This window comes from Palaemon carinicauda, chromosome 27 (assembly GCF_036898095.1).
Source record: "Palaemon carinicauda isolate YSFRI2023 chromosome 27, ASM3689809v2, whole genome shotgun sequence".
NCBI lineage: Eukaryota > Metazoa > Arthropoda > Malacostraca > Decapoda > Palaemonidae > Palaemon > Palaemon carinicauda.
Genome location: NC_090751.1, coordinates 65,516,345 through 65,537,230, shown reverse-complemented (window position 1 = coordinate 65,537,230; position 20,886 = coordinate 65,516,345). Strand labels below are relative to the sequence as shown.

The following is a 20,886-nucleotide window of genomic DNA, read 5'->3' as shown; positions in this document are numbered from 1 at the left end:
GTACAGTTCTTCATCATACTTAATGTTATCTTGTATAGCCTTTTGTTGAGACCGTACAATATATAGAAAGTAAGTTCTTTCTGTATTCTTTCTATCCCGTATATTAAAACTTTATCTCAAGGTGTGAACTACACCTTAAATTTCCGTTTAGGAAATTACATAAGGTATTCTAGAATAGAATTAAATTAGTTTTAATATCTCGGGAGGTTTCAGCAATTGACTGGACAGGAAATACAAGTATGTGTTTTTCCTTCTTTCTTTTATAGCTTTTCTATATAAGCTAAATGTCTCAATAATATAAGTGAAAGTCTTCACTTGATACTCATGGATTTTTCTTCTCTTTACAGGAGGACCATCCGAAGTGCGGGAGTGTGTTCTGTAATGTCCGCAGTAAAAACTTCTGTGGACATCAACTTTGCAGGAGGCACGCACCATGCACAGCCTCCAGAGGTGATCTCCGCTATTGGGACCCCCAGGTTTGTACAGTTTGTTCTAACCTGATTACCGGGGCTTTTGACGACCCTAAGTCGACAGAGTCAAGGGACGCTGCCAGGGAAATGTTACGATCCTGGGTGAGGGGTTTTCAGAAAAACACCTCAGGCCCCTACCTTCCAAATGAAAAGACGAGGGCCTACCTTTTCCCTAAAGCATCGGCTGATGCAATCATCCCCCAGCCTCGGGTGGAGATACCAACTGCCCAGAATCCGGTAGATTCTGAAGTCTCGGCCGCCCTTCAAGACATCCAATTGGACGATAGGATGTCGGAGGTGTCGGATTCTACTGAGAAGGACCTTCTAGGAGAAGGTCAGGAGGAGGAGCTATTCCAGGCTTCTCAGGTAGAAGAGGAAGGAATCGACGAAGTGTTGGTTACATCGGTTCCGGACCCAGAACCTGTTCCTTCTACATCGTCTGCTATCCCAGATGAGCTGGGAAGGACTCTTTCTTCCATTGTTGAGATGATCCCACAAATTCAAAGGAAGAATGATGAGAAGGAAGCTGCAATGAAACTGGAGATACGTAGACTTGCAGCATCACGTGGGCCCCAGAAGCAGCTCAGCGTGAAGGATCTTCCTTTGTGCTCGGATACCAATCCTTGAAGGTATGCCGAACACATGCCAATGACAACCAGGAAGATCGTGATCTCAGAAAAGTTGGGAGCAATTCCCCTGGAAGAAGTGGAATTTTGGTCCAACAAAGATTCTTATCCGGACTGCTATGTCCGTCTTAGGAAGGAGCCAGCCTCAAAAGAGGAGACGGAGCCGAAGGAGGTCATAGTTTTTTTACCATAGTAAAGCTCAGACGTTACTAGCGAGCTTGATGAAAGAGAGGGGCTTCACTAACTCAAAGGTACCTGCCTTGAGTAAGAAGCTTCCCTCCTTTGTGGCCCCTCCTACCAGAGCCTTTCCCTTCTTGAAAAATGGATATAAGGCAGCCTTAAAGGCGGTGGAGGCAGGGAAACCATGCCTCTCCTTGGAGGAGTGCAAGCCGTTATCTCTGACCTTGCCCTTGGACCAAGAAGTCTGGAAGGACGTACACCTTACCTTCTCAGTCGGGAAGCTGGAAGCTGATATTGCTGAACGCCAGTTCGGTGAGGCACTTCCAAAACTGTCGGACGTACTCTTGCGTAGAGAGCAAGAGACAAAAGAAAGACTTGCGGCATCGATGTCGTTGCAAACGACACTAGAAACGATGGCAAGTGACCCCAAGAACCAGGACATGTTCATGGTTGTGGCCAAAACCCATCTGGCCACAGTTACGAAGGATCTCTATAGCTTTATTAAAGCTAGGAGAGCCTGTAGAGAGTTCGTGTTCGCCTCGGCTGCGGTGAGGCACGAACCGAGGAAACTGATCTCCTCTCGTATTTGGGATAAAGACCTCTTTCCCATTGAAGTGGTTAAAGAGGTAGTAGACTAGGCCGCCACAGAGAATAGGAACCTTTTCAAAAAGTGGGGCTTAGATCTTAAGAAAAAGTCTTCTCCGGATGAGGGTCCCCAACCCAAGAGGAAGACAAAAAGGCCTAGGCCATCCTCTCGGCTGGCTAAACCCTACTGACAGCAACATAAAAAACAACTTCCTGTAACCGTGGTGCCTCAGATAGTGGTACAACCTCCAACCACGTACCAGCTGGTACCTCAACAAGTGGCGACACAGTCACCAGTTTTTAACCCAGGAAAGGCAGACTTCTTCCTTTCGTTCGAGAGCTAGAGGAACAGCCAGAGATTCTCCTAGATGCCCTTCAAGAGGAAGGGGATACAGGGGAGGACGCGGTCAAGGAGGCAAGGCCTCAGGTCCACAACAGCAGAAGTAAGATACTTCCAGTAGGAGGGAGACTACAGCTATTTAGGGATTGCTGGACCTTCGGTCCCTGGGCCCACAGCCTAATTAAAAATGGACTAGGTTGGAGCTGGAGCAGTCCTCCACCTCAATTTCCTCAATTCTTTCAACACTCATCCCCCGTTCTGGAAGAATATGTCCGTGAACTCTTAGACAAAAAAGTAATCCGGAAAGTTAAGTCCATAAAATTCTAAGGAAGGCTGTTTTGTGTTCCAAAGAAGGATTCAGAAAAACTCAGAGTCATTCTAGACTTGTCGCCGCTCACAAGTTCATAGTGAACTACAAGTTCAGAATGCTCACGCTTCAGCACATAAGGACCCTACTGCCCAGAAGGGCATATGCTGTCTCAATACACTTGTCTGATGCTTATTGGCACGTTCCAATTAATCGTCACCTCTCCTCCTACCTAGGCTTCAAGTTACATAGAAAACTTTACGCCTTCAATTATGCCTAAAGGGGGTCCAAGTAGTAGCCTACTTGGACGACTGGCTGGTGTGGGCAGCATCCAGCACAGAATGTATTCAAGCTTCTAAGATAGTGATCCAGTTCCTGGAACATCTGGGATTCAAGATCAACATCAAAAAGTCTTGACTTTCTCAGCTCAAAAATTTCAGTGGTTGGGAATCCACTGGAATTTGGAGTCACATCGACTTTCCATTCCTAGTAAGAAGAGGAAAGAAATAGCAGGATCTGTCAAGAGACTATTGAAATCCAAACGGATATCAAGACGCAAACAGGAGAGAGTGCTGGGCTCTCTACAGTTTGCTTCGATAACAGATCCAGTGCTAAGAGCACAGCTTGAGGATGCAACAGGAGTCTGGAGAAAATACGCATCAAACACGCGAAGAGATCTAATAAGACCTCTACCGACTCGACTGCGAACGCTTCTCAAGCCATGGTCCAATGCTAAGCAATTGAAGAAATCAATACTTCTTCAACCTCCTCCCCTGTCAGTAACTATCCACACAGACGCTTCAAAGGAAGGCTGGGGAGGTCACTCTCATCAGATGAGAGTCCAAGGAACTTGGTCCAATCTTTTCAAGTCATTCCACATCAACTTTCTAGAAGCCATGGCTGTACTTCTGACACTAAAGAAAGTTTCTCCTCGCCACTCGACCCACATAAGACTGGTTCTAGACAGCGAGGTGGTAATGAGATGCCTGAATCGACAAGGGTCGAGGTCACCTCAAATCAACCAAGTGATGTTGGCCATATTCCGTTTGGCGGAAAAGAAGAAATGGCACCTGTCAGCAGTTCACATTCAAGCGTTCAGCAATGTGACAGCGGACGCTCTATCCAGGTTTACACCTATAGAGGCAGAATGGTCCCTTGACGCAGGGTCGTTCTCCTTCGTCTCGAGTCAAGTCCCAGAGCTACAGATAGACCTCTTTGCGACGAAAGACAACAAGAAAATAGATCGTTATGTGTCTCCATACGAGGATCCACTAGCGGAGGCAGTGGACGCTATGTCTCTGGACTGGAACAGATAGTCCAGTATTTCTCTGTTCCCTCCGCACAACCTCCTCTTGAAGGTCCTCGATAAACTGAGATCCTTCAAAGGGAAAGCAGCAATAGTGGTCCACAAGTGGCCAAATAGCGTGTAGTTCCCTCTGGCATTGGAAATACGACTAAAATTCGTACCGCTACCAGATCCATCCCTGTCTCAGCGAGTACAGAAGTCGACTGTCTTCGCTTCATCATGGAACCTACATCTCATGATTTTCTCTCCTTAACGATGAGAAAAAGATTCGGTGTTAAAAGTCAGTTCAGACTTTTGGAGGAAACCAGAAGACATTATGAGGCTTCAGGGAAGAAACAGATATCCCTTGTCAAGGCGAAAAAACCAAAAGAAATCTATACAGATTCCTATTTATCATTCTTCATTCACCTTCATGGGCAACACAATTCTTTTGTTCAAGTCTGCCTTAACAAGACAGATACCATATGCCTTACAGGTCAACCTTTCTAACGACGTTCTTAATGAACTACAAAGGCCCATGCTAGGCTTAGCCCTTCAGCGCCTCCAAGGACCCTTTGCATGGTCAGTAGATAAGAGTCTTCACTGTGTATAAATAATAAACAATGAGGAATGCGCATAGAAGGCCTTGAATTTTAAGCCATATTTCTGCTTGTACTCGCTTTTGGGGGCCAGAGTTAGTGAAATAGTGGCTCTCTCTAGAGAGGAAGGCCACGTCCAGTTCTTGGAGGGAGAACTGAATCTATTTCCAGACCCAACGTTTCTTACCAAGAACAAGCTACCCACCAACAGGTGGGATCCCTAGAGAATCTGCCCTCTGAAGGAAGATGCATCTCTATGTCCAGTGGAGTGCCTGAGGTCTATCTTCATAGAATTTCAGACTTTATGGGAGGACAGCTGTTCAGAAGAGAAACCCTGGGTTCAAAGTTTTCTATAACTAAGGGCGAAACTCACCCGTGTTATTCGCAGAACGGATCCAGACAGTACACCCATTAGTCATGATCCGAGGAAAGTTACCTCTCCCATAAAATTTCTTTAATTACATGGACTTTGAACATCCTTGTTTGTACACCGGCTGGTAATCACCCAAGGTGTTCTTTACACACTATGCGAAGCTAGTGGAGCAACTTAAGAATTCTGTGGTAGCAACAGGTAGAATTCTTTAACCTTCTGTTTTAAATCTGCGAGGAACAGTGTAATTAATTTGGGATGATTAATTAAAAGGGTGCGTGTGTAGTCACTGTATGTTACTACACACTGAGCCATAGGCCACGAAAGTGTCCTTACGAACTGTTCCATTGTCGTCGGTGAAGTATAGCATAATGCGGACACTTGTGCCAAGTGTTTTTACGCTAGTGTAAATTAACAGTATACAGACTATATCATTATTATTAGTAATTCAATTAAAGTGGCAAATCTGTTTCCTAGTAGACGAAACAATATTTTCTGTTGACTGTTTTTCTTTATGCTTAGACGCATATCATCCACGTTTTATAAATTTTATAAATGTTGATCTGATATGTACGTTTATTAAATTTTAATAAAATTTTATTTTATTAGAAATATACTGAGCATTAAGATTAAAATATGGATATTTTTATCACGGTATGTCTTTTAAGACTGTTCCCTGATTCAAGCAAAAGTCCACTCACTCTAACCCTTCCTTGGAAGGGTTGACGTGGTACCCTAACAGGTTAGCGGCAAAGAGGCAAAATTTGTTCCTATGCGGTTACAACCATTATCCAATAGTTTATAAGAGTAGTCACATTGGGGAAGGTGTCACAAATTCATACTGATATTGGTGACTCTTTTACAAACTTTGCTTCATATTGTATAGGGCGAGACCACTATACAAGCTTGTCATTTTGTCATCCATAATTATTATGTACTCCTCGAGACTTTTTCCAGAGTCTAGTACGACTCTTCCCTGTAGGGGGCAGGAAGCACTAACGTAGTTCATGCTTAGATGAAATGATGTATGACGGTAACATCATAGGTCTCTAGGTCTAGACGGACCAGGAAGATACTTTATTGAGAGTACGGCACTGATTGAGAATCCACAGATACAGTAATGCTCTGGTGAACTTCCATCAGGACGACATGGCCTGAACCCAAAATACGGATTTTGAGCGCAGCGAAAAATCTATTTTTGGGTGAGGTAGCCATGTCGTCCTGATGGACCCGCCCATCCTTTTATTGTAAAAGGGCTTATTGACCCCTCCCTATAATATAGTATCTGTAACACCTTGTATATCGCTACAAGGAATAAAGAGGGCGCTACCGCCGTCATCAGATACACACTGGAAACGGAATAGGAGAGATGCCTTATGAGCGGCTCTCTTTTCATTCTCGTTTCAGATTCTTGTCACTGTAACCCCTCGAAGCGTTAATACTGTTCAGGGTGAAGATAGTTATGTGATGTGTCAAGAATACGTCCTCTGATATTATGCGATATCCCTGTGAGATTATATATATATATATATATATATATATATATATATATATATATATATATATATATATATATATATATATATATATATATATATATATATATATCCATAAATAAAGATACACATACACACATACACATAGGTAGTAGGTAGTAAGTTGGCCAGGGCACCAGCCACCCGTTGAGATACTACCGCTAGAGAGGTAATGGGTCTTTTGACTGGCCAGACAGTACTACATTGGATCCTTCTCTCTAGTTACGGTTCACCTTTTCCTTGCCAACACATACACCGAATAGTCTGGCCTATTCTTTACAGATTCTCGTCTGTCCACATACACCTGACAACACTGAGATCGCCAAACAATTTTGTAAAATAATTGTTCAGTGGCTACTTTCCTCTTGGTAATGCTAGAAAAGACTCTTTAACTGTGGTAAGCGGCTCTTCTAGGAGAAGGACTCTCCAAAATTAAAACATTGTTCTCTAGTCTTGGGTAGTGCCATAGCCTCTGTGCCATGGTCTTCCACTGTCTTGGGTTAGAGTTCTCTTGCTTGAGGGTACACTCGGACACACTATTCTATCTCATTTCTCTTCCTCTTGCTTTGTTAAAGTTTATAGTTTATATAGGAAATATTCATTTAAATGTTACAGTTCTTAAAATATTTAATTTTCCTTGTTTCCTATCCTCACTGGGCCATTTTCCCTTTTGGGGCCCCTGGGCTTATAGCATCTTGCTTTTCCAACTAGGGTTGTAGCTTAGCAATTAATAATAATAATAATAATAATAATAATAATAATAATAATAATAATAATATTATATATATATATATATATATATATATGTATATATATATATATATATATATATATATATATATATATATATATATATATATATATATATATATATATATACATATATATGTATGTATATATATATGTGTGTGTCTGTGTGTGTATTTATATATATACGCATTAGGAAAGTCAACACGATATGATGTTGAAATAGAAATAAATTTCTATCTATCATTTGGATCGAACCCTGGTTAATTAGGTAGATATATATTTTTACTTGAACGCACTATCGCGCTTATTTTCATCTTATATGGACAGATATTGAATCTCAGATTGGTAAATACTTCTTTGCCTCATAACCGTTACCTCAAAATTCGTAACTACAAAGTAATTGTTTTATTTTAGAAACTGATAAACAAAGGGGAAGACACACATGAATGCAAAATCTTCGTCAAACACTGTTGTTGGGTGTAATGAAAATGATCTTTAAATGGTGAATTATACCAATTTCTTCCTTAAAACTTCCATCTTTACTTTATAAAAATCTAATGACATATGGACCATCTTATCTAAAATAAAATAAAATAAATATGAAGAAAAATTATACTTTATCTTATTTTTAATATTGCATTATAATGGCCTTAAAGTGTTTTTATAGCTTAAAAAGAAAATTCTTCATTTAATAAGGAAATATTCTATTATGACGGTGATATGAAATTTCTTTTTTTTGTCGTACAAATAACGATATATTCGTAAATCCAACGTCAAAAAAACTTTTCTTTACAGAGTAATGAATTTTATTCCACCGTATTCCCTCTGTCCTTCTATGACATAATCTTGACGTTTTGAAGAATTTTTTTTTCCTTTTTTTTTAGATATAATGAAGTCTGGAATCTTTATGATGTGAGTACACTATAATGATGCTGTTGCTACTGTTACAACTCCTTCACATTCCTGGGTTTATTATCCCCTTTCATACGAATGAGAAACTTAGTTCACATATATAGTTGTATATGGATATTAAATTTCATTAAACATTTTAAACAATTGTGTACACAGAGCGTATTTTTATTAGAAAATTTGATCTTGGAATTGATGACTCATAATTTACTATGAACAAATAAATAGCCATATACACATGCACACATACACTCATACAGTATATACATATGTATATGTATATATATATGTATATATATATATATATATATATATATATATATATATATATATATATATATATATATATATATATATATATATATATATGTGTGTGTGTGTGTGTGTGTATGTATGTATGTATGTAAATATAATGTAGGCTATATAGGCTATATTCATATATATATATATATATATATATATATATATATATATATATATATATATATATATATATATATATATATAAATAACTATGTATAGATAAATATATATATATATATATATATATATATATATATATATATATATATATATATATATATATATTTACATATATATATATGTATATATATATATATATATATATATATATATATATATATATATATATATACATATATATATATATATATATATATATATATATATATATATATATATATATATATATATATATATATATATATATACATGTACATATGTATGAATATGCATATATATGCGTATGTACGTATGTATTATACATTATATATAAATTATGATTATATAAATGTGTATAAATATGTAAAGCAGTACAGAAATACTGAATTTCTCTTGTAATCCAAACAGGTAATTGAGAATTTTGAATACAAACCATTTAGATGAAATACACCTTCAGTAATAATCAGTGATGCAACCTCACACGCGCATAGCACAGCAACCCACCAAGATAAAGTACTCTTTTACACATTACTTCTTATTCAAAGGCGATTATTATTTTCTTGCAGATGTTCAAATATCTTTACCTTCTGTCGGCTGCTCTGGTGACGGTCAGTCATGGGATGATTATCAGTGGAGAGCCCAAGGTAGATGTCGGCCAATGTCCAAACATCACAAACAAATACGATTTCGAGGCAGCACCGGTAAGATTTGTTTACTCCCTAATGGAGAAAATCTATTTCAATTTTGATAAGTAAAGATTATATAACTAATATTAAAGATATATTCCTTAAATATGTACGTAAATCTATGTACATAATAGGTGAGATAAATGTACATAAATTCTACCTTTGTTCAGGTAAAATATTAAACATTATATGCATTGCAACCTAGACTAGAACATCTGATACAACCTTCAATGCTTATGATACACAAACACATACACAGATAATAGATATATCCATATATATATATATATATATATATATATATATATATATATATATATATATATATATATATATATATATATATATATATATATATATATATATATATATATATATATATATATATATATATATATATATATATACACACACACATATATACATATATATATATATATATATATATATATATATATATATATATATATATATATATATATAAAATTTGTATATGAAATTCATTTAAGATTGTTTACGAGTGTTTGGTTTGTAATAAAGCCCTGGAGGTTTAAGCGGCATGAATGAATAGATTAAAGTTTTGGTGAACGGAAAAATTGCCTGGCATAAGAAAAAAAAGTTGATATATGTACGATGATAAATAGGATAGAAAATATTGAATGAAAAAGCATTAAACATTTAAACATTAGAGGTATAAACACAAAACATACTCCATGTGATTAAAAAGCTATTCTAAACAGTAGGAAAGGCAAAGAGAAAGATTTGGAGCAATGACTCTTTAAGGGAATACCTTCCCAGGCCGATGGAGTGAATATTTCAAGGTTTTGTTAAATTTGGAGGATCGAAGGAAGATAGAACTGAATGACATGAGGCTGGAAAGGGTTGGTGAAAGTTAAAAATTACTTTTGAGAGGGTCTGTTGAGTTGAGGATATAATACGACTAATTTAGATATTGAAAACTTGAAAGACACAAGGAGTTAATGCAATTGAAAGTGAAACTCTGTATGACACTGACGAATTAATTACAGTTAGCAAGCTACGTTTGAATGAAGAAAAGGTTTCCCTTGAGTCGGTGAGAGACATAAGTATCCATTTGTCAAACAACAAATATAAACTGGGAAAAAATTGGAATCTTATTGGCTTTTGATTGAGAAACCAAAAGAACTAACCAAATGGTTGTTTGGAAGAGGACGATATGCGTTCAGACGAGTAAAGGCGATTTGTGCATAGTGTGTGTTATGAAAACTCAGGATGCGGCAATATTGAGCCTTCAAAATGATCAAGTAGGCACTGAGTGATTGAATGGTATAGAAAACAATTCTAACAAAAGCAAATAACACTTTTAATGATGAACATAATCATTACGAATTATAGAAGAGAGAGGGACTGGTATGATGAAAATGTTGGTATAATATAATTGTGAATCCTCATGGCTGCTTAGTACATCGATGGATTGAAGGAGATGAGAAGTCAGCAAAAACTAAAGAAAGTGCAGAATACGGGTTAATAAAATAGGTTGGTAATTCATTACAACTCCCCCCTCTCTCTCTCTCTCTCTCTCTCTCTCTCTCTCTCTCTCTCTCTCTCTCTCTCTCTCTCTCTCACCTGAATTCGACAGGTATAACTGCAGAAGAATTGTCATTGACTTTTATCTTTCTTCGTGGCCAAGTGGTTTAGTCACTGTCTATACATGCTTGCCGGACCAGGGTTCGATTCCCGGCCGGTCACAAGCTCATGTCTTTGTGTGATTTCGCCTGGGGCTCTGATCTCGAGGTCGTTAAGAGAATCCCGACATTAATGTATCAAAAATACATATGGCTTATATTAATAAGAAAAACACGTCTAAATTTGCAAAATTTATCATATATATATATATATATATATATATATATATATATATATATATATATATATATATATATATATATATATATTTCATACAGTATATATATATGTATATTTCATACAGTATATATATTTATCCATATAAACATATACATATAAAGTCATATTCATATATATACATACATACATACATATATATATATATATATATATATATATATATATATATATATATATATATATATATATATATATATATATATACACATATATATATAATAGTAATATATTATACGCATTTACATGTTCATTCAAGTATAAATACACACACACACACACACACACACACACACACACATATATATATATATATATATATATATATATATATATATATATATATATATATATATATATATATATATATATATATATATATATGTGTGTGTGTGTGTATGTATATATGTGTATATACACAAAACATGTTCTTGGATTTGCAGTATCTTGGCGTATGGTACGAGTTGGAGAGATTTCCCATGAGTTTTGAAGCTGGTCAGGATTGCGTTACTGCCACGTATAGTGTATTAGGTGAGTCTTGTTAATTGAATTCTAGAAAGAAAAAAGTATCAACTGGAGTAATCTTTCAAGAAATGCCGATTGAAAGTCATCGTAGCAAAATGTAATAATCGACAAGCTAAATAAAATCTGAATGTAAAAGAAAAATCACTGAGCAGATATGTTTGGGAATAAACAAACATAAAAGCAGATTTCCAAAATCTCTGAATGAGAAACTCTGCATTTTCAGTTAATAATGTTATGGCTGAATTTTAATTGGGAAAAGCATCATGTTTATTTTTCCTACCCTAAAGTTGGATAGCCTAATAACGGTATTGTTTTTCTCTTAAATTTCTGCCGTTTTAACAAACGCTAAATAAATATTTTCACTGTGACCGTGAGCTGTTTCAATTAATCACTTGCAAATTCCAGATGACGTATATATCAAGGTATACAACCGAGCTCGATTACTAAAGGGACCTATCGTCGATATCACAGGAAGAGCTCATGTCATTGCCCCAGGAGTGCTACTGGTCGAGTTCTTTACAATGGAGAGTAAGTATGCTATGTAAGGCAGAGTATTGTACAAATGCAATGGTATTTGACTTTCATGATTCTCAGACGATTTTCATTACTCAGTTCCAGTTTTACAAATATAGAGTTAATGTTCTTGCTGCTGAACATCTTGTAATCAAGCATTTTGTAAATATATGTATGAAGAGCCTCATATTCTGAAATTTATTTACTTACAGTATAAATTTAAATACTCAGTCAAGATATTTCTCAGTTATACCATTGGCTTCATACTTGCAACATTGTTAAATGTTATACCATTTACATCTCATAAGAATGTAGTATATTGTCGTTTTTCTCCAGTCCAAACAATCTCTAATTTTAAGGAAATAACCCTTCAGAGGATTTTAAAATATATCTCAAAATTCTCGTTCATTTTAGAACTCACCCATAAGTCACTTTCAGCAATTTGATATTTATTTGGTATATTAACAGGCAATTAACGTTAATTATAATAAGATCAAGTAGCAGGTCTATATAAATAATAAGACATACCGACAACAAGAAAATGGTAATTATATTAACAAGGAAATTTTCCCTATATATCAATTTTAAGGAAGCTAATAAAACTATTAATAAATCTATATAACCTTAAGATTACTATGGATCGGCGCTAGGACCATTGCCACTGGGAACATTACCACTGGGTACATTGCCACTGAGAATATTTCCCATATGGGAACATTGCCACTGGTTACATTCCCCATGTGGGAACATTGCTACTGGGTACATTGCCCATTTTTTTTTTAAAGATAATTAGCTACTTTACATTTAATTAACTTTCTAATTCAAAAGGTAATTAGCTACTTTACTAATTAAATGTTACTTACAACCTATTTTGTTAATGTTTCCATAATTATAAATTAGTAATCTTTCAAACTGTTAGATTGTTGCAGAATGTAAGCTAAACATCTATTTAACTTTTACGTATATGACATCAATAAAAAGATATTTCGTTAATATTTCCACAAACCTAACCTAATCTAACCTAACGTAACGTAACTAACCTAACCTAGCCTACCTAACCTTACCCTTCAGTTGAAGTGGCTATCCTGGAGGGTCTTTAGCCTTGTATGGTGTATCGGCTCCTCCATGTTGACCATTTTTTCCGACTTTTTACTATAGTCTATGTGTTTTATTAATCACTTCATTTATAATACTGTACATATTGTTTTTGTTGTAATTCTTGTTAATCTAGTTTTCAAGTATGATGTCTCTCTTCTATTTCTATTAATTCTTATGCTGTCTGGAGACATTGAGCGAAATCCGGGACCAGTACGTCCTAGATTTCGTCAATGTCGTCTTCTGTATTGCACTATTCGTGGTCGTCATGCAAATATTCAAGTCTTTACAGTTGCGTCCAGACAGTATGATATTCTTTTGTGCTCAAAAACTTTGGTTTCTAATATGAGGCACTCATCTGAGCTCCTTATAAAGGGCTTTAAAAAGCCATTAATGTTGAAACCTGATGCCATCCCTAGGGCCAGGGGAATGGCGGTGTATATTAGGACAGAGCACCCTGCTTCTCATAAGTCCTGCTATCAATATGGATGTCATGAGATTCAGGTAATAAAAGTTTGTGGCAGGCATATCATCTTTTATTTTTGTTCGATCTACCGGAATCCAGACATGGATGATTCTATCTTCGATTGTCTTCTTACCATTATGGCTAAGATACAAGATGATAGAAAGGCTTCTCTTGTCTTTGTTGGTGATTTTAATGCTCACCATAGGGAGTAGTTGAGTTCCATGGCTTAAGAGCTTTAGACTTTGCCTCTGAATCAGGCTGTGAGCAAATCATAAAGGAAGCTACTCACAGGTCTGGTAATTGCTTGGACCTCATATACACTGACTCCCCTGGCGTTATAGCTAGTAAGGTTGGTTTTCCAGTCGGGACATCTGATCATGCCTTGATTTCATTAGTAGTGAAGACTGAGCAGCCTGTCCCTGATGTATCATACTCTTGTAAAATTTATATGAAATCCCAAGCAGACTAGAATGGGATTTTGCATGATCTTTTGTGCTTGAATTAGTCACAATTATATAGTAGTGTAGATCCTGTTGTCCCTTTGAATGAGAATCTAGTCAACATAATTGATAGGCGTATCCCTTCTCGTGTGCTAAGGTACCGAGTAAAGGACAAACCGTGGTTCAATGATGATTGTAGACGTGCTTATTTGGAGAAGCAGGAGGCCTATCATCTTTGGAAGGGTAGCAGATCAGATTTGACCTGTAATAACTATACTCAGCTTAGAGCTTTTGCTCAGAGAGTTTATGCCTCAACAGAAAAGGAGTACAATTTAACCATAAAAGAGACCCTTTCTGGTACAACTCGGGAACATAAATGGTGGTCTACTCTTAAATCTACACTCTTTGGTGTAAATGCAACAGTTCCTCTTTTACTTAAACCAGATGGCTCAGTCACTCAGTGTCAAAAGGAAAAGGCAACCCTTTTGGCTGATATTTTTGACAGTTAACAGAGTAATGAAAGACTTGAACTTCCTCCTTCCTGTTTTCCTGAGGCTAAACTAACTAGTTTAGCTTTTCAATCTCGTGAAATTGAAGCTCTGTGGAGGTTTAGACCCAATTGGCACTTTTCCTTTGTTTTTATAAAGACAGCAGATTTCTTAGCTCCAAAGTTATCTGTTATTTTGCGCAAGTTACCAAGAAGAGGAGCTTTTAACACTTGTTGGAGAATTGGTAATGTTACTCCTCTATGTAAATGTGTTTGTGGTAGCTCAATTCCCACTGATTACTACCCAATTTCCATAACTCCCATATTATCTAAAGTTTTTGAACTGGCAAAACGTCTTAATAGGTTTGCTGAAGGTAATCATCTATTCCCTAGTTTGCAATTTGGTTTTCGTAAAGGCCTTGGAGCATGTGATGCCCTTCTTACAATCTTCAATGCTGTACAGAAATCCCTTGATTATGGTCAGGAAGTTCGTATGATTGGCCTTGATTTTAGCGCTGCCTTTGACTATGTTAATCATGAGGCCGTTGTTTTCAAACTCAAACAGTTTGGAGTGGGTGGGTCGTTTCTTAGCATTATTATTGATTTTCTAAGTAATAGATCTCAAAGAGTTGTTGTTCATGGGCACCATAGTGAGTATAGGAATGTGATATCTGGTGTTCCACAGGATAGTGTTCTTGGCCCATTACTTCTCATACTATATACACATGGCATTTGGTTTGGTCTAGAAAACAAGCTTGTTGCATATGCAGATGATGCTACTCTTTTTGCATCAATTCCATCCCCTAAATATAGAGCTGGGGTTGGTGAATCCCTTAATAGAGATTTAGCTAAAATTAATGCATGGTGCAAATTATGGGGTATGAAGTTGAGTCCTAACAAAACTCAAAGTATGATTGTAAGTAGGTCAAGGACGGTGGCTCCTCAACGTCCAGATCTCAGTATTAATAGTTTTTCTTTAAATTTGTATGACTCTTTTAAAATCTTAGGTGTGATTCTCGACAGCAAATTTACTTTTGAGGAACATATTGGTCTGTGTTTTCTTCAGTTGCACAAAAAATTGGCTTATAGAGAAAGTCTTTTAAGATTTTCGGTGATCAATCTATTCTGAAGAAGTGTTTTAATTCTTTCATTCTACCTTGTTTTGAGTATTGTTCTCCTGTCCTAGTCTTCAGCTGCTTATTCTCATCTTAATTAGTTGGATAGAAACTTACGTTCTATTAAATTTCTTATTCCTGATCTAGATATTAATCTTTGGCACCGTCGTTCAATTAGTTCATTATGCATGTTGCATAAACTTTTTCATAACTCTGACCATCCTTTACATTCAGATCTCCCTGGACAATTCTGTCCTGTTCGTAATACTAGGCAGGCAGTAAATTCTAATAGCCAGGCCTTCTCCATTATGAGGCTCAATACTACACAGTATTCTAGAAGTTTTATTCCAGCTGTTACCAAGTTGTGGAATGATCCTACTAATCAGGTAGTTGAATCAGTAGAACTTCAAAAGCTCAAAGTTGAAGCAAATGTTTTTATGTTGACCAGGCTGACATGAATCTTTTTATAGTTTATATATGGCATATCTGTTTTTGACGTTGTTGATAGTTTATATATGACATATCTGTTTTGACGTTGTTACTGTTTTTAGAATGATTTATTGTTAATTTGTTCTCATCATTTATTTATTTCCTTATTTCATTTCCTCACTGGCCTATTTTTCCCTATTGGAGCTCTTGGGCTTATAGCATCTTGCTTTTCCAAATAGGGTTGTAGCTTGGCTAATAATAATAATAATAATAATAATAATAATAATAATAATAATAATAATAATAATAATAATAATAACAATAACCTAACAAATTTTTTTTTTTTTAATATCTTTTAATTTCATAAAGGCAATGTTCCAACATGGGCAATATTCCCAAGGGCGATTTAACCAATGGCAATATTCTCACATGGGCAATGTACCTCGTGGTAATGTTCCCACACTGGCAATATTCCCAGTGGCAATGCCCCCAGTGGCAATGTTCCCAGTGGCAATGCCTCCAGTGGCAATGTTCCCAGTGGCAATGTTCCGCGTACGCTATGGATCATAGCAGTAATAAGCAGTACTGCTAAGATACTGTTGGTAATACAGTGCCAAGGATATCGTGCAATAATGGACAGATCGTTGCCATGGTCAGAGAAGCTGTTCGTTAGGAGCTGCTAAACCTATGAAGGATGAAATGGTAGAAGAAGCTTCTTTATTTGTGCCACTTGCCATTTACATAACGCAACCTTCTACCCTTTGTCGGCATTTTAAGAAACGGGAAAGGGATATAGTCAGTTTTGGCATAATATGATTTTGGTGAGTGTGAGAAGGAATACATATCACCTAATATATATGGAGGATAAATTCGAATGTCTTAGCAGTCGAGGAATAAAAATGGAAGGGCAGAGATGGCAGAACCGGAAATAACAGTGTGATGTAGTGATATTGAGAAAGCGTATTGATGTCATAGTCCGAAAAACTGACATGTTGCTGGTGCGCTAAGGCAGTGTTGCGTGAAACATCAATAAAAGTTCCTTTTTTTTTTCTATTAAAGTGCAGTTGAAGAAAGGAAGAGCAATAGATCGTTTTCCTTTGAAGCACATCTCTATATTAAGAAAAGCCTTTCACAAAAAGGTAATAAATAATTATTAGGAACAAATAATGATAAGCTAGCACGTTCAAATTATGCTACCTAGGGATCATATTGTTCATGGTAATGAAGCCAACCACTTTTTTTGTTTGTATTTTAGATTCAGGGGCAGAATATCACGTCTTGGACACAGACTACGAGAAATTCGCTTGTGTTTACAACTGCGTGCAAACAGGCCCTGTTCGAGTAAGTTATGTCACATTCAAATCTGATATAATTCGATTATATATTTATTGCTTGTCCTTCAATTTTATTTATCTTATAAAACTTTCTTTGATTAAAACACAACAATACAAATAAGGATACTGTATAAAACAGAAGCATTTCCTGAAAAATACTTTCTTGAAGAAAACAAACTCAAATTTCCTTTTTTAAGGGTATTGCACAAACAGTACATGTGTAAGTTTGCTCCCTATCTCCTCCCTCAATACGAAAGTGACAATATGTTGAAACCTCTGCAGGCTCAATACGCTTGGCTTTTATCCCGCACCACTGACATGGACGACGAGACCTACAACCACGCCATGGGAGTCTTCACCGACAACGGCATAGACATCTCGCTCTTCCAGCCAACTTATCAGGCTTCGGACTGTCCCTATTTAGAATAGTGCAGCATCTCAAGCGCTCATCGACTGAAGGATCGACCGATTGATGTGGTGTATATTGCAGCCGTTTCGCTAAGGTCAGCCATGACGTGAATAACTAGCATCGAGAACCAGTCCATAGATAGTTACTGATATTATTTAATATGAAATTACTAGATTCACATAATTCATAATTGTAGTGAGGAAACATGATTGACTAATACAATAACATCTTAAACATGATTTTTGCAATGACGAAAACGAAACCTGTTGTTGCACAGTGTATTCAGCAATTAAGGTGTGAGCATTAATTTATAGCAGAGAAATCTCACGTAATAAAGTATGGTTTCCAGTAGTAGTTTCTGTACAAGAGCATTCATATAATTATATCTTTCATTATGAGCGTAGAATTATTCATATAAGCAAAATATTTGGGTTAGTCCCGAGATTAAGAAGGTAACGTTATGCTGACCTTTGATTTATGGTTATTTTGTAAGTTACTGTGAATATAAAGTTACTTTTGTTATGCAAGAAATTCTATTCTCTTCGCCATGGGATATCCATTGTTAGTTAAAATTCTTTTACTCATAAATTCTAATAAAATGTCAGACTAGAACTGAACAATTTCACTTAATATCTTTACTTCTGATTTGAATTTCCAGCCCTTTCACGCAGTCCTAAAAATTTCTTGAATGATTCATTCAAAAGAGAAAAGATATAATATACATAATGCATATTGCATTCGTTTTGGTATACAGAATAGTACAAAATAAGATTAATATAAAGACAAATGACATAAAATATGAAAGCAATAAAATTCTTTTTAAGAAAAAATCAAGTCATGAAAGAAATCATTAAATTTTTTCCTTAAATCATTGACATTACATAAATGAATGAAGAAACGTTTCCCACAATTGGAATGTCAATTTACTCGCTATGAAAGGAGCTAGAAAAGGAATACTTATACAACCTAAAGAAGTGGATTTTATGAAGAATATTATTAGATATTTAAAAACAACATAAAAATAATATGAATGAAAAAATACTGCCATATATTATTTCCTCAAAAACTTCAAGTTACCTTTTTTATTCCCAGTGATCCGTAATGAGGGTTTTAACCATAATCTTTGTATATATATATATATATATATATATACATACATATATTCATATATGAATATATATATATATATATATATTTACATATATGTATATATATATATATATATATATCTAAATATATATACATACATATATATATATATATATATATACATAATCCTACACCTTTATCCCCTGTGGAATAGTTGGCAACAGAAGGGTACAGCCTTTCAATTTCTCTACAAATCTTTTGGGGGTATGTTTGGTAGCTAGTTACATATTTACACAGCACCTACAAAACGCGAACCGAGTGTTTAATTCTCTGTTGCGTGCCTGCACTGATTGATAGAACTTTCGGAAGGTTGTCTGTGAGATCGACAAATTCATAAACCAGATTATGAATATGTAGTGGAAAAAAATGAAAATTGCTAAGTATAAAGATCACTTTCATACAGGTAGTATAATTATATCAACCTAGCATAAAGAAAAGAGTAACACAACAGTTTAAAATTCAGATGTATAAAGAAATGTAATATATACTCAATATATGTGTAATCGGACTTTCATAAATAATGTTAATATACTGGAAAGAACTTTAAAAAGCAACCAGAATAAAGGGAAACTGTCGTGTATTATTCATTTTACTATATTATACAATATTATAGCTTTTTTGATTGATTGACAAAACTGACCCTGATAGTGCGATATTTCTATAAGGCGGTTTTAGCTAAAGGTTAACTTCTATAGGTTTGCGGGTAACTGCAACGAAAGGCTTAAAGAGTGCTCAAGACGTACACTTAAAGCAAAAATTGGGACGACTCTTTTTAACATGAAACATTGAGAAGGCAAGGATGGAGAGGGCATAATCAATACTTAAGGTTAGATATCTGGGGAACATGTTCGCCCCAATTTCTTTAAGGCTATTTTTATTTTGCATCAATACTAGGAAGCAACCTTTCAATATTGACTCTAGACGTTAGATGCTCTAAGATTTTGGGCAATAACAAACATTACAAAAGAAGGAAAAAAAAAATACTCGCCTAGAAACCTGTAAGTTATAAAGTTATTGAAAGATTAAATCTGGTCAGTCATTGTCAACGGAAGACCATTCTTCGTCAAGATCTACTAACTATTAATTATCCTTTATAAGTAGTTTCCCTTTCTTTTTGATAATTATTGAATAGGTCCTAATCAATAAATGTTCACAAAACAAAGATATTCTTTAATAATGATTAAACAAAGGTTTTAAAAATTTCTTAAGAATATCACCTTCCGACTTTACAGAAGGAAAGAATAAAAATTTCACATTTGCTCATATTTGTTTTGAAAACCTTGAACCACAACTCCAGAGTTTCCCTCCCTTTTATCAAAACTAATAGTAGTAGGTCGGCAAGGGCACCAGTTACCAGTTGAGGTACTACTGCTAGAGAGTTATTGGGTCCTTTGACTGGCCAGACAGTACTAAATTGTATACTTCTCTTTGGTTACGGCTAATTTTCCCTTTGCCTACACATACACCGAATAGTCTGACCTATTCTTTAAAGATTCTCCTCTGTCCTCATACACCTGATAACACTGATATTATAGAACATTTCTTCTTCTCTCAAGGGGTTAACTGCTGCAATATAATTGTTCAGTGGCTACTTTCCTCTTTGTAAGAGTAGAAGAGACTCTTTAGCTATGGTTAGCAGCTCCTCTAGGAGAAAGACACTCCAAAATCAAACCATTTTGCCATAGCCTCTGTACCATGGTGTTTCACTGTCATGGGGTATAGTTCTCTTGCTTGGGAGTACATTCGGGCACACTATTCTATCTTATTTCTCTTCCTCTTGTTGTTTTTTAAGTTTTTATCGTTTATATATGAAACATTGATTTTAATGTTGTTATTGCTCCTAAAATATTTTATATTAATTGTTAATTACTTTTCCTGTAGTCTCCTTATTTCCTTTCCTTACCAGGCTATTTTATCT

General features: G+C 35.5%; 1 protein-coding gene across 1 annotated transcript in view; it reads left to right on the top strand.

Moving 5' to 3' along the window:
- LOC137621206 (apolipoprotein D-like) overlaps positions 1 to 18,431 on the top strand; it is a 25,267-nt gene extending 6,836 nt beyond the window's left edge. The window contains exons 2-6 of the mRNA XM_068351612.1: positions 8,985 to 9,119; positions 11,450 to 11,537; positions 11,937 to 12,059; positions 17,332 to 17,417; positions 17,693 to 18,431. Of these exons, the coding sequence (XP_068207713.1) occupies positions 8,985 to 9,119; positions 11,450 to 11,537; positions 11,937 to 12,059; positions 17,332 to 17,417; positions 17,693 to 17,839 (579 nt within the window). The 3' untranslated portion in view covers positions 17,840 to 18,431. The remainder of the gene's footprint in view (positions 1 to 8,984; positions 9,120 to 11,449; positions 11,538 to 11,936; positions 12,060 to 17,331; positions 17,418 to 17,692) is intronic.
- The last annotated feature ends 2,455 nt before the right edge of the window (positions 18,432 to 20,886 follow it).